The sequence below is a fragment of the Hippoglossus stenolepis genome, chromosome 4, assembly GCF_022539355.2.
Source record: "Hippoglossus stenolepis isolate QCI-W04-F060 chromosome 4, HSTE1.2, whole genome shotgun sequence".
NCBI classification, from domain to species: domain Eukaryota; kingdom Metazoa; phylum Chordata; class Actinopteri; order Pleuronectiformes; family Pleuronectidae; genus Hippoglossus; species Hippoglossus stenolepis.
In genome coordinates this window covers 22,650,223-22,665,809 of record NC_061486.1, presented here as the reverse complement: position 1 = coordinate 22,665,809, position 15,587 = coordinate 22,650,223, and the positions used below count along the sequence as shown (strand labels likewise).

At 41.9% G+C, this 15,587-nt stretch overlaps 1 protein-coding gene across 1 annotated transcript; it reads left to right on the top strand.

The window, feature by feature from the left end:
• The first annotated feature begins 10,246 nt into the window (after positions 1–10,246).
• On the top strand, positions 10,247–15,100 carry kcnj1a.1 (potassium inwardly rectifying channel subfamily J member 1a, tandem duplicate 1). The gene is made up of 2 exons (XM_035153538.2): positions 10,247–10,391; positions 12,780–15,100. The coding sequence occupies exon 2, from the start codon at positions 12,798–12,800 to the stop codon at positions 13,917–13,919; it is 1,122 nt and encodes a 373-aa protein (XP_035009429.1). The 5' UTR covers positions 10,247–10,391; positions 12,780–12,797; the 3' UTR covers positions 13,920–15,100.
• Positions 15,101–15,587: the final 487 nt, after the last annotated feature.

Sequence of the window (15,587 nt, the reverse complement as noted above, 5' to 3'; positions counted from 1 at the left end):
TGATATAAAGTGGAAGCAGAGAAAAAGAGTCTTAAGAAAAGATAGAGAGATAAGAAAGAGAAGAAGCAGAAGACAGTAACAAAGTCGTTTGAGAGAAAAATGGATGAAGTAGTGGCAGATATATATTGACAGGGATATTTGGACCGGGAATTTCTCTTCAGAATTCCACAACCAATCAGATTTGGTTTCACTTCCATTGATTTCCGTCCGGTATTCCTCAACGTACAGTTAATGCTGAAGCCAAAGTGGTTAGACCTCGGCTTGGCCACATTGCCATCGCATCCACCATGATGATGATGAGCAGTGTGGTCAGAAGGCGATGTTCACCCGTAAAGTCAAGTCGAATAGCTTAGCCACAGAATGGAGTCTGTGGGCTCATTTATGCGTCATATTTTAAATTACCTTCAGTAACTGCTGTGGGCAAGAGGACTGTGGACATACACTGCAGAGATAGAGACAGACAGATCGATGGATAGTGGACATTGAGTCATTATTGCACAGAGGAAAATGAATGCAGACTCGACATAGCGGAGGAGGAGCAACGACAGTGAGAGCAAAGAGAGAGAGAGAGAGAGAGAGAGAGAGAGAGAGAGAGAGAGAGAGAGAGAGAGAGAGAGAGAGAGATAAGGAGATGATGACAAGAGGGGGGAGGAGCAAAAGGGGAAGCTATCACCACGAAGCCTCCTCATGTACTTCCTGCTATGAGTTTGGGTGATTTATGACAGCAACCTCCCTTTTTCCCTTCATGCACACTCTCCCTCCCGAACCTTCCCCCGCCAGTCGCAGGGGTGCAGTGAGATGACTGGGAGATATCCCCCCCCTCAGCCACTGCCCGGCTGAGGAGCCAATAACAGCAGATTATGGAGCATCAAGAGGGGGGGGGGGTGATGCCGCAATAACGAGAAGCTTGGGATTTGGCTGAGGGATACGACCTCTGGGCCGCGCTCGCTCCAGGTGTACAGGTGCTAATCTCAGCAGCGCTGGTGAAGTGCCCGTTACTACATAGCCCCCAGTGGTTCAGATCCAGGCCATGTGTAATTATTTCCCCTTCTGGCGTTACCCTTTTATTGATCAGAGATCAGCCCCCCCTTCCACCTTATTGCCTCCACCGTTCACCCTGCCGAGAAATCCACTCAGATGACTGCACTGGCTCACATTAATCACGCATTAATAAAGCTTCTTGGCACATCCATTATTACCAGAGCTCGCTGGAAACTTGTGTATGTTGTGGATCCATTTGCATAAAGATAAAGGGATGCAGGTAACACAACAGAGCAGGCTTTTCATTGGCACTTTAATAGACGTTCCATTAGCCATATCAAACTGTGGATTATGTCGCTAAAATGAACTGCAGGATGAAGACACCCAACACAAATAACACAGTGTCATGCATGTCCGGAGTCTGATTTAATATTCTTCAATATAGGCATTTCCATATGAAATAAAGTGAGCTGTATCTCCTCCACGTTCAGTATGTGCTATTCCTGGTCTCCTTCCTGCAGACTGGTAAACAATCGACGTTGCACGCAGCATGTAAACGGAGGCTTAATTCTGCATGAAATTTGTCGAGATTTTTAAAAGTCATCAACGTCATGTAAATATTTGATTTGCCCATTCTGCTGAGACAGCTCTGAAGGGATCGTGGCATATCGTGGGTCAGTGTGGTCTCTGGCCTGTCCACAGAAGCCCCACAGCCAGAAAGTGCGTCAGGCCATCGGGTGGAGAAACGATTATTTCAGAGGCCATAGCTGAGGGAAGAGGAATTAGTTCTTCCCCTGTGTGGAGTGAAGAGGCGTCGTCGTTTTTTCTTAATCCTCTCTCTGCTCCATTGGCTCTAGTATTCTTTGTCCTCCAGCAAACCCCTGCACCCCCACCCCACCCCCTCCACACTCTCCCCTTCACTGCCCTATGGCTCCATCCCTCCTCGATTTCTCTCACCTCCTCCCAGGCTTCATTAGCTCTGATTGATCCTCTTGTCGGGGTTTATGGCACCGCGATGAACTGCATTGTTATTAGTGTCCCTGAACAAAAAAAAAAGGACTAACACAACAAACATATGACTGCAAGGGCATGAATGGACAGAGAATTGAGTCTGAGATATTCCTGCAAAGATTTGTCACGCGGGAGTAACATAGACTGTATATAAAGATGGCCGACATGGCAACCCCCCAAAAGTGAATTCAAAGCATCTCAATCACCATCTAGTGGCTGGTTGCAGTGTAGGTCATATATCCCACCTCCTCCATGTTAGTGGATGGGACATGGACCAAACTAAAAAGTCAAAGTATACATCAAATACATTTGAGCTACTTCTTATCACACTGATGTTTTGGTGAGTTTGGTTTTATTAGTTATTTGATGCTATAAAATCAGCTGAAAAGTCATGATTGACACCTGAGACTGACTCATGATTGGTCGAACGCGTGTCTCGACAGGACCTCGCTGCTGCGGCTCCTTTCCCCAATCGCTACTCCGCAGACTCTGGCTCCAAATGTGCAAGATTGCGGCGTTCGTATCCAGAATATTTTTGTTTAAATGTCTGGATTGTACAGAAGGAGACGCAATGTCCATCTTTATAAAGGCTCTATGGTTAGGACTGAGTAAATGAGAAGTTGTAGTTAAAGCTGCTCTTGCATATGGTAATATTTAACTGTTCAACCAAATGCAAATGTTTTACACAAAGAGCAGAGATGAAGGCCAGACTTTAACAGAAGAACCGGGGAATGCATGAAGCGGCAAGGTATGTTTGCAATGGAAAATGTGTAAATTATTAAACAATCCATCTGAGCAAGCTGGTGTAGCTTTAACTGTAACAAATTCATCAGTGTCAATATGTTGGTACAATAAATCATTTTATATGTATATTTATAAAAACACTATTTAGGAGCTTCCATACTCCTTATCTATACGGTACCTTTTAAATGGAAGCTTAACTTTAGGGAATGAGTACATCTAATAGTATTTAAATTATGAATAATGTGAGTGTGAAGATCTATAGCGCAGCACCATGCTTGTTATATGGGAATACATTATTTAGAGACACTGTAGCGTGTTTTTATCTTGTGCAGAGAATGCTCAAGTATCCACAGAGGAGGTCCTATGCAATTCTATATCCGATGACCACTACACTTTTGTCAGAAACAACAACATTCAGATTTTGCTTCATACTGAAATAGAAGGTCTAAACTGTTTCGCACAGGCTCATTGGAGTAGAGTGCCGAGAGCCGAGGGTGATTATTTTATTACATGGATAGAAAGATGAGGAATCTTCACAGATGCATCTTTATATGTGTGTTAATACAATAGTCCTAATATGACACGTGTGTATTTCCTTAGCTTTTCTTGATGATGAAGATTTACCCTCAAATTGTAAACACTATAAATGAGTATTGTGCTATGCAGAGATCACTGTTCGCAATTAGCCATCAATGATCTGCAGCTCTTTTATGTTTAGCAATGAATGAACAGAATGAGACTGATCCTGGTCTGAGCGCCACTATCCATGCACAGTGACACACTGTGGACGAAAGAGGTATAGAAGAGAGCAGCGGTTTGACTAGGACGGTGGGGGGTTGGGTTCCTTTGATCCTTGTATGGAATTAGGTCTAAACTCTTGTATATCCCATATCTGAGACATTTTAGAAGTTTTATCAAATTCATAAGAGCTGTAACAGATGAAACCGTGGATTGATATTGATTGCTTGTCATAATCCATCAGAGACGGACAGTCTGAAGCAGGGTGAAGCTGCAGCTCTGATGGGCACATTTGGGTGCATTCGGACTTGTACTTAGCGCTGAACACTTGTGGATGGATGATAATACCTGTTCTGAACAGGCTGCCTGTGTGCTCTTTTTCTGCAAGAGCGACATGAATTAAGTAGTTGATAGAAATGGTGGACAGATTTTCGGCTCGCAACCTTCCATGACATCAAGAGCGCAATTCAAACTAAACTACAGGTTTAAGTTCTTGTTAATGTCCCTCCAAATACCGCAAGGGGGACTTAAAGTATTTTCTATTTAAACTTTATTATTATTATTATTATTAATATTTGGAGAATCATTCAAAGACCTGATAGATATAAGTCTTTAGAAGTGAATCCCAATTTATTTACCAAAATAGTCATTGTCCAATGTTTCAGACCGCTATTCAGTCCCTGTAGCCTTTGCCATATTTCAGTCCAAGGCCATCACTGACAGAAAGGTTTGGCATCCATGCTTTACAAAAGTCTACTCCTCTATTGATTGTGTGTTGAAGAAGTACTTTATTCTTCTAGGAACTACTGTCATGCTGAGCTCTTACTGAGTGGCAAAGGCTCTTGAGCATTCCTGCAGGCGGGGGGGTGGTGGTGAGATCTCTGGCACCTTCCTGCTTCACAACATATACCTGGAGGGGTTAATAGACAAGTTATAGAGACACCTTCTCTTCCAACAGGGCTGTGTCTCAATACACAGGGAAGCGCTGGCAGACTGTCATTATAACCACTGCAAAGCAGAGATTAGTGTTTGTAACCACAGGCTCGTATTAGAGAATATCGAAAGAGCCTTTGAGATACCAAAAAAGAATCATAATAAAATTAAAGTCGCCATGAAAGAAGGATAAAGGACTGTGAAAATATATGACATGTAATACAGTGGCTGTGTTGTTGTATCCACAACTGAGAAAAGGTATAATCCTTCAAATGGAACAATAGGTCATTGTTCTCATGTGGATTTTGTCGCCAGGTGTCACATTACATCGTACAGTTGAATTGAATTCATGCTCTTTACCCACATGCCATGACTGGCCGTGCCTCCGATGAGAAGTGTGTGTGTGTGTGTGTGTGTGTGTGTGTGTGTGTGTGTGTGTGTGTGTGTGTGTGTGTGTGTGTGTGTGTGTGTGGGGGCAGTGAATTTCCTATTTCCTTTCACTTTCGCTGACTTACTTGTTCAGGCTATGTGGCTTCCTAATCAGCCTTTGAGTGGTGGGCATACGACGGGAAGGCAGGGTTTTAATGAGGATATTGAGTGTTGGATGAAAATGATGTGAGCTCCCTGTGACCCCCCCCCCCATCCCCTGTGGCCTCTGGGACCTCCAAACTGCTGTTTTATTCAGCAGGCGAAGAGGAACTCCCCAAAGACCCTTTACAATATTGTACAAACCGGAAAACTGCAGTAGCTATATCCCAACATAAGTGGGATATAGTTAAAAGAACATACATCTATACAACTATGCACAATCTCTGTCCACACGAGCGTTTTGGTTCTGTATCAGTTTTAATCCCTGTCCAATACTAACTTGTCTAAAAACTGATAGCTGGAATAACACCTCATCTCCTACGCATGTAAGCAGTATTGTATAAACAGCTGTGAGCAAAGACAACACGGTCAGCAACGCTTGTGATTGATTATCCCTGTTGTGTTCGCTGGAAGTCGAGGCGGATGCCAGTTGTTTTCTTCTGGAAGGGGGTCAGTTGATAGGAGCCTGACGAATCAGCAAAGGCAACGTCATGACAGAAAAATAAGAGTGGTTGTGATTGTCTACAACATCGTTTCCAAATATCTCTGTTTCTGCTCGTTCAGACTAAAATGCAGCCCCGGAATTTTCAAACTAAAACCTGGCCGGCAGCTTTTACAAATTTTTAACGGCTCTGAAATTCTGGACGGCAGGTGTATCAGAGTTTATGTGAACCACAGAGCAATTCAGGAGATGATGTATTATAACAACATAGGTGATTCCATTAGTTTTTGATGAAGCCCAGTGGGTTTTTTTTGTGTATTTGGTGGACAATCAATCAACGTCTTACTCCTGTGGTGGAAAATCCCCAAAAGCCCTGTTGGCCAAGCTTCTCCTCTGTGTTGTCATTCAGCCTTGACAGTCAAAGCCCTCGTCTGCAGGCTCCTATTGATATGCACATTGCACCCAAAGGCAACAATTCTGTTTGCATAGATCCTAAGATCATTACAATCTCAACAGCTTGCTGTTTTACTGCATGCCTAAATCTCTGAATTCCACAAACAAGATGGACAGGCTTGTATGTTCACAAGCAGCAAAGCTTGGCATTTAACACTTTGCCATTTTTACTCTGAGAAAGATGGATGCGGAATAAGAATGCTCACTGACATGCTGACCCAGCAAAATGGCTGCCATACATGTACAGTCCCCCCCACCCCTGGTATTGTTTCCATTCACACAAACACACTGACGCCCCACACACACTCATGCACAACCTCAGTCAAATAGATCTTAAAATATGAAGCTACATAACGAATGCTTTAACTATTTGTGTGTGTTGCCAAAGCACGTCTGAATCACAAATCAAAAAGGAGAAAAGCACAAAGGCTTCATTTCTAGTCACAAGAACACTAATTAAAAGATTTTATTAATTATTTTCTGACTGCAATAGATTTTTTTCCCTGATTCCCAACTGAAAAGATTTATCAAAAATGTTAAAAGTATCATGAGCACTGGGTTGAAACCCAAGTCAAACCCTTAAAAGTCCAGTCAGCAGGATGTAGGGGGATCTATTGGTAGAATTGTAACATATCAATAGGATACAATTACCTGAAACTAACAATCGATGTTGTCTTGTTTACTTAAGCTGCTTTCAAACATGCACTGAACTCCGTAGTTCCTCCATATTTTCATCCTGGAGAACTTGCCTGTGTGACCACAAATTTCTGAGTGACACGCGTCGCAGTCTCTGCTGAATTTCTCCGCCTGGCCTCCTAGAAAAATGCCCGTAAAAAAATCCAGGAGTTCCGATGTGTGAACACAGCAGGGGATCCCCCGCTGGATTCACCACCAGCGAGTGGGGGGGGTTGATGACGCTTGTGAACGTGCGACCGATGCAACAATGAAGAAAACAAATACCTCCGGTGTCATACAAAGTTGTGTCATACACAAAGAAGGCACCGACGAAGATGTTAAAAGAGTTTGTGGAGATAAGAGCTGACGCTGATGTGTTGTCAAGAAAATCACGTGATCTCCACAGCTGATTTAATACTTTACCTCCGGCCTCTGTCTGCTGCACCCGGCTGCTCCACCTCTCGCCTGAATAATGCGAAGGATTTGATGCTGTTGTGAACACGTTGGAAGGATTCTACACACAGGTCACGTCTGAAAAAGGCATTAGAATCATCCCTTTATATTCAGCCACGCATTTCACATATAAAGAACGCTGTAGAATGTTGTACAGGTCAGACAACAACAGGAACATTAAGGCGAGGGGTGGCGCTTGGGTAAAGCATGCAGGAGACAGGACATGCCAAGTAAATTCCGCTGTGTCAAGCAGCCAAAAGCTCTTGAATCTCATCTCGTGTCTTTTCAAGTTGACATTTTTGGTTGTGGTCCTCTACATGTATGGCTCCTTTATCTTATCCAGAGATATTCGTTTTCTTCCAATTGCTTGACATTTAGCTCAGGTGCTCGCAGGAAAAGGTCGGGCAAATAGGTCGGAAACAATTGACCTGGATGTTTGCGTTCTCACAAACAGCCCCTTTGGTAAGTTTCAGGAAAATATCTCAACTTCAGGGCATGTCTGAAAACAGCTGTTATTATCGAAGCAGAAGGTACTTTTCCACAGAGCCTGTTTTGTGTTTACACTGACCTGGAACAGACACTCTGAATGCTGAGGGCCTTTTGCATTTTAACATCGTGTTTGTTGCCATATGCAACGTCACCACTAGAAGCCACTGAATCCTACATACTAGTCCCTTAAAGGAGATGCCGCTCACTGTCAAATGCTTACTTCGTAACACATGCATTTACAACCCTGAACTTGATCGGAGGAGCTGTATATGTGAATGTAAATATCTGAATGATTTAGATTGGACATTCAACAGACTTTACCCTGCCAGATCCCAAATATAACATCTGAGTAATGTCCGATTGAGCACATGTGTGAACAGAGCCAGTTATTGTCCAGAAAACTCAACAGCAAGTGAATGGGCATTTTTAAATTCCTTAATTCTTAAACTGATTCTACAGACATTGGGAAAAAGAGCTCAGGTTAAGCAAAGTGATCCACACTGAAGATATTAACCTTACAGTTTCGGTAGGATGTCTCTTAATGACTTTTGAACCCACAGATACCGATCTGCTCGATGTTGCCTTTGTATTTGTTTGTATTGAGTGGAGCGAGTTTTAAACATTTAATTGCAGGTTAGTTTCACCAGCAATTACCATTATTTTAAACTTGGCAATTAATTGCACATGAGTGAGAAAGGTGTCACATACATATCCACAAGTCAGGAGCAACATCTACATGACAGATTTCCATTTGAACTTAATGTTACACTGCTTAGCACCTCATGAATAGTGAAGGCTTAGCAGGTAATTTGCTGCCACCCTCCTGTCCCTACAGTTGATTGACAGAAACTGACACAGAAACCAACACTATTCCTCTGAGTGCTCCAACTGATGTGGAGAGAAACTGCCATTGTTTACCCTCCCCACAAGACATCTAGTTATCAAAGGAACTTAAGTGCTGCAACAAGTATTTCTATTCAGTGTGGGCTCACGGTGGCGGTGTTGTGTTTGTGTACTAATCAGCTTATCATAAGTGCAACGGTAAACATGCATGTCTGTTTACATATACCACAGTGTGAGCCTGTCACCAGAGGTGGCAACATTGAATAGAAATAAGAAATTAGTTTACTGTCTAATGCACGGTATGATATTAATGTATATTTGGAAATATTATCCCTGTACTCTTCATTTATGAATTTGTGCAGTAATCTCCTTAAATAATGCAATTATTGAACTGACAATGCTTATGAAATTGACAGTTTGATTTATTGCATTTAAGCCATTTCATAGGTTTTGACTTACAATAATTTAATTATTATTAAGAAATGCATTAAAAACCCGTAAAAATGTCAGAAATGTTATATATAGCATTCACTTATCTCAACAACAAACCAAACCCCTGTTTTGTGTTGTTCTTACAATCATTATAGTCACAGAGCAACTAGAACTCACCATCTGTAGTTTGGTACCTGTAAGATCTTGATGATCGGCTCCATTGATTGAACTTTATTCCCGTAGTTTTCTTATCATGTATGGAAACAGCGTTGCCTTATCTGTTATTGATTTGTTTCTAACATTATTATTGAGTGGCAGTAACTGTCTCCGATTGCAATACTGTCAATCAAGCGTGGCCTCTGCAACTCTGAAGCTGCTGAACCAGTCCAACAAACAGTGCGCATACTGTGGTGGCTATTCGCCAGCCTATTGTCTGATACGAAAGGGATGAGAACAAGGGAGTTGATTAAACAAACAGGCACAACACCTCTTGAATAAAAGAAAATCCTTAAATACAAAAAGCTTTATTTTTTTTTAACAAAAGCAAGCCTTTAGAAAAAATAAAGCAGACAAGCCTAATCTAGTGGTGTGTCAACGGTTATGTATTGTGGTTGTCAAAAGTGTACACAATCTGCAGCATGTAAGGTAATACTGCAGCCTTTTCTGTCACTTTCATGGGGAACAATGGAGTTGAAAAATGACTCCCATCCCAATACACAACCATTCTCCTCTCGGCATTCCGAACATCTTGGGCTCATGAACTGATTCGGTTCCTGTCTGGCCCTGGAGAGCTATCTCTTTGGATCTGGAGCATCTCCTTTTTAATCACTCCAGTTTTGTTGTCTCACTCCATCACCTATTTATGTAGCATCGGTCCTGATACTTCATCAGTCTTGAGTTGTTGCTCGGAGCCGAAATGACGGTGCTGTTCCGAGCTGTGAAGTGCTGATGTTTGATAAAAAGCGACACTACTAAGCCTAACATGCCTTTATAAATTCAAAATCAGTTACATTCTCCTTTTTTCGATGAACACATTATTATTATTACAACATATTAATGTCATGTGAGAAGAAGCACACTCTGCACCCACTGAGAAGAATGCATCTCCCCCAAAACAGTGCCAATAAAAACGAGTGTTGTTTTTAGAGAGTACCAGAAACATAAACTTAACCTTGAATGAAAACAAACCAGAAACAACTGTAAAAGTCTGCAGCATGAAGTAAACTGGGAGTGTGGCTGATAGAGGTCAGCTTGGCCCTTGGTGTCAGGCATCTGTGGAGTAAACACAACTTAATGGAGCGGGGAGGGGGGTATGCATGTGAGTGTGTGTGCATGTGTGTGTGTCTGTGTGGGGGGCACTCGATGTCTCTGTGGGCGTAAACATCACCTGGCTGATTCCAGCACAGAGGACCGAGGACAGTATAAATGCACACAGGTGCTGGTGAACAGGCAGGAGAGGTGGGAGGACACACCTATCACCTGTCTCAGTCAGTTGTTAAGGGAGGAGGAGAAGGACACAGACGGAGACGGGAGAAGGCAAAGCTGGAGAAAGGGCCGTTCATGACCCCTTGGAAGTGCATCAAATCGATTTTCACTCCCTATTGTAGAGGTGAGTTTGGGCTGACGGACCTTCAGCTTATTTTTTATAATCCGTCCATTATTGAAAGAATGTGGTGATTATATCTTGGCTTAATTTCATGTTATGTAGGATTGCCTCTGTGACTGAAAAAAACCATTAAGGATCTTTCCTTAATGTTTTATTTCTGCAAATACATGGACTGATTCATTTTCTTTCTATATATGATAAACCTCTATCAATCTTTTGAATTATTTGCTTTGGTAATTAATGTCTTGTGAACAAGGGGCAGATTAGATAAGATCATTCTTCTTGCTGCTTCTTTTCATTCAAGATTTGGGATTTTGTATTTGCATTTAAATTGTTTTGTTTGGTCGGTGAATGAATTAAACGTATAAAAAAAAGATATACATTTTAAATTAGCTAAAAAAGTTGTCTTGTGTTGAATTGACAAAATATTTTCTACAAACAAGGCCCAGAGGCTCACTGGAGACATGTAAAGTAGGTTGAATTAAAGTAATAGGGATCCTCATGGGAGTTCATGCAACAGAAGCAACACTGTTAACAAACTACAACCAAATTTTTGTTTTTTCCATTGTAATTCTTTTTAGAAAGAGAAAAAACACATCAGTCTCCAATAATAAGAATAATAAGAATAATAGTCAAATAAGAATAACAGTTAGTTTCTTGGGATACATTTTATAGATGTAAGGATAGAACAGTCTAAAACATTTAAACCTGAAACAGCATATTAGTACAGGACTCTGTATTTGGACCATAATGTACCACTGAAGAACATATTTGATACAGCCAATCCATGACAAGCAGTGAAGACACATTGAAATGACCTGTGTAGTGACGGCAGTCCAAGGAAAAATACCAGAAAAATAAAGGAAAACAATTAAAAAGAATAGATATAAGTGATTTTTAGTCTTTGCTTGATTTATTACCTCCAAACCATTTTAACTCTGGTCAATCTTGAGGTCAGGAATGCTTTGAGTCTGAGTGATGAAAGTTAAATGAAAGACTCCTACATTTAAAGCTGTGTGGTAATGAGCTCTTCACACGGCTGTGTAATAGTTTAGAGTTACTTGTCATACATATAATTTAAATACCTATGAGCATATTTATTGTTACAGCATGAAAACATGCTGACCTAATGATAAGGTTTTACTTCCAAAATGATCAAAGCCTGCACACACGCTACATTGTGTGATTATCAGATTTAGTTTTTGGCAAAATGACTGGATGTGAGCTCGGAGGGCCGAAAACAAAAACACAAAGTCACCGCACTCGTTTTGCCCTATTTCACACTCTCTAACAAGCACGCCACGATCCAAATGGCTAGTTTCGAGACTTGGCAAGAACAGAGGCCATACTTATTTGGAAACCTCTGTGCAGCCAGTACTGCCAACCATCCATCAAGCTCCAGACTTACGAGAGCCCAGAGCCTGACTTAAGTCGAAGATTACAATGTCTGCGAGTAGATGGACTTTTTTGCCCAAATTGTTTCAATGCAGCGCTAACATTTGCTGCGTCGAAATCCAACAAAGAAAGGTGATCCTTGTGTTGAGACACTTGCTCGGGGAAAAGAAATAATTAGCCTTACTTCGGGCTGTTATGTGCTATGCCTCAGTGGAAACTTTTGTTTTCTCATTGACTTCAGGTCTTTTACTTTCCGCCCCTTTGCAGTCAGGATTAAAGATGCAGTCAGAAACAGCAGGTTGGAGTAAATGAGACTGGACATGAACATAGAGAGACCGGAGAGGAGTAACAACGTTGGAGAAGGAGAGCAATACAAACAGTTTGAGAATTAGGACAGTTGTTCAATAGAAACTATAATGAGGTTTTAATATTTCATGCTTAAATACCACAAACAATATTTTTATTTAATAGCATTTAACAGTATCCCTTGCTTATTATATATAAACATTGCTACATATGTAGGAATTATATCATATTCATCCTTGGCACAGTATGAAATGGCATTTCATCTTTTTTTTCACCTCCCTTTCAGCGCCTGACCACCAGTGTCACGGTGGCATTTTTATTTGATTGCAGTGAATTATAGTATTTGTGGATGACTGACAGTTTAAGAAGGTCCGTGAATGCCTGACTGGTTAAATGATAGGTGGTGGCGGATCTCTTTCAAGTATATTTGTTAGCTGCATTTTTTAATGCTGAACTTTGTTACTTGCATTTAAGAGATTTCTCATTGTCAACCAACATAGGGTGGTCGGGCTTCAGCTGCAGTGTCAAATCGGCTATCTGCAGATTGAGATTGCTTTTGATAAAGTGATGTTCATTTCACTCGACAAATGGAGATCAGGGTGTTTTTTCCTTCAGAAAACCTTTATGATGGCTTTTCTATTTTGCACTCATATGGTTTCTGCATATTTATTCTTCATTATTGTCTTATAGGTCGTGGTCTTTGAGAAAATGTTTGAAACCTTGAACAAACGTATCCAGGACAGTCTGGTGGAGCGAAAGAGCCGCAGGTGCAGACTAGTGACCAAAGATGGTCGCTGCAACATTGAATATGGAAACATCAACTACAGCAGACACTTTGCCTTCCTGGCTGACTTCTGGACCACCTTTGTGGAAATCCGGTGGCGTTTTGTTCTCTTCTTCTTCATTGCCTCTTTCACCCTCAGCTGGTTCATCTTTGGCCTGCTGTGGTACTGGATTTCCCGAAACAATGGAGACCTGACGTGGCAAAACCCCCCAGTGGACCACATTCCATGTGTTGACAATGTTGTAGGTCTCACCACAGCGTTCCTCTATTCCCTAGAAACCCAGACAACTATTGGGTATGGTGGACGCGCTCTCACCCCTCTCTGTCCCGGTGCTGTGGCACTTCTCATCATCCAGTCCCTCCTTGGAGCCATTATCAACTGCTTTATGTGTGGAATCATCCTGTCCAAAATCTCTTTGCCTAAAAAGAGAGCAAAGACCATCACCTTCAGCGACATGGCTGTAATCAGCCCCAAAAATGGTGCTCTCTGCCTGTCAATCAGAGTGGCCAACCTGCGCAAGACCCTGATGATAGGAAGCCAGCTCTACGGCAAGCTGCTGAGAACGACATACACACCAGACGGGGAGACCATCATCATGGACCAGGTGAACATCGACTTCACGGTGGATGCTGGGAAGGACAACCTCTTCTTCATATGCCCCCTCACGCTCTACCACGTCATTGACAAGAGCAGCCCTTTCTTTGAGATGGCGGTGGACACACTCCACCAAAAAGATTTTGAGCTGGTCGTCTTCCTAGACGGCACAGCTGAGTCCACCAGCTCCTCCTGCCAAGTGCGGACCTCCTTTATTCCTACGGAAATCATGTGGGGCTACAACTTCTTGCCCATCATTTCCAGAAGCAAGGAGGGGAGGTACAGAGTAGATTTCTCCAACTTCTCCAAAGTGGTGCCCATAGCGACTGCACACTGTGCCTATTGTTTCCACAATATCAAGGGTCATCACCACCACTCCAGAGACGGATTTGACAACCTGGGCTTTGAGGTGATTGATATCAATGACCCCCCAAATGTCACTAAGTTGTAAAATGGTAGAGACAATGGCCATTGCAAATCTCAAGAGAAAGACTTAAATACTCTGAAACAAACAGGTGCTAAGGGCAGGTAGGGCAACCTAACGGCAGACAGTGCATTGTGTATCATTTAAATGTGACGTAAAGACAACCTACTTATTTGTCTTATATGTTTGTGTTTTACAGAGATAAGGAATCTGTAAGAACAGTTATTGTTGAGAATTTGTTTGTCTGTCTGCCTGACCAGAAACCTGTTTTCTAAAGGGAAACCAAGTCATGCAAGATGGTGAAGCTACAGTTCAAGAACAAAGAGAGAGAAAAGTTTTTTCCAAGTAAACATATGCTCTTTATCTTTGACCTTGTACATCTGGTTTACCAAGTATCTAGAGGCAGAAAAAACAAAGAAAATGTTTAATCCTGGATATACATCTCGTCATTACTTGAAAGACCAGTGTTGAGGGTCGTACTTATAAGACAACGATGATGTAGTTCAATAGTTCATGTAAATTTAGGCTGTCATGCACAAAGAGACACTTGCACTTGAACCATCAGAGTTTGCTTGAACTATTCAGACACGGTGGCACTAGCAAGGTGTTGGGGTATGGGGACAGTCTTTTTGAACAGTGTGTGATGTAGTTGTGCTTTTTTTTTAATAAAGACACTGGGAGAGAACAAAGCTCTCAGGAAATGTGTAAAAATATGGCTGCAAGCAGCACTGACTGTACTGTAAGAATCAATTTTGTCTTTTTTGTATTTGATACAAGGTGGAGAATGTATGGAGCCCCTCTGGTGACATTTGGGACAAAAATATTGTGTAGCCATGCGCTGGAATGAGATCAATATGGCGTGGCCACAAGTTATGAATCTGTTCCTCAATAACAAGACCTGGCGAACACAACTGAAGAAGCAGCTCGGATGAGTGCGATGTGGCCTCTATAACGGCCTTTAGTTTGACACACACTGGCTGCACAGGCGTCACAATGTAAATCTGTAAACAATCTATCTATCTAAAATGTTTCATCTCTCATCCAAGAGGCTTCCAAGTTCCAAGTACGCCAGGTCTTGTAATTAAGGAACAGATTCATTCCCACGCGTTATGTTGTGGCCACGAGATCTTTTCTTTTTCTCCCAAAAGTCACCAGAGGGGCTCCGTCAGAAAACACTGAAAATAAAGGCTTTTTTTGCATTCAAAAAATATGTCTCTGCTGTGTAATTATTATTTGCTGTCTAACGTGGCCCGAACTTTATATAAGGCCTGTGATGAAAAAGGTCAAAGCAACATAATGACAGGTGCCAACCTCTATCACGGCTTTCCATCTATAAACAAAGCAAAGTTGTGACAGCAAACAGGGATCCAAACACGACAGAGTGGTGGTGTATGTGAGATGAAAGCCGTTGCTTGCTGCCCATTATTTTGCCTGCATGTTCTGAACATGAAACCAGAACTCTCCATTTATGGCTAAATAACAGCACATACTGTCTGCTAGCATGGAGCTTTGACTGGGTTTTGTTAAGGCCACTCACCTATGACCTCTCTAATTAACTGCATATGCTTAGAGTCATAGGTGTGTGTGTACCTGTGTGCCGGGAGGCCGCTGGTTCAAATTGCAGAGTAATAAGCAAGGTGAACAGATTCTGAATATTGATTAGTTAGCAAGCAGCTTAAAGATGATAATCTTTTG

Coding starts and splice junctions, on each gene's coding strand:
- kcnj1a.1 (XM_035153538.2), top strand. CDS start 12,798: ATGTTTGAAACCTTGAACAAACGTATCCAGGACAGTCTGGTGGAGCGA.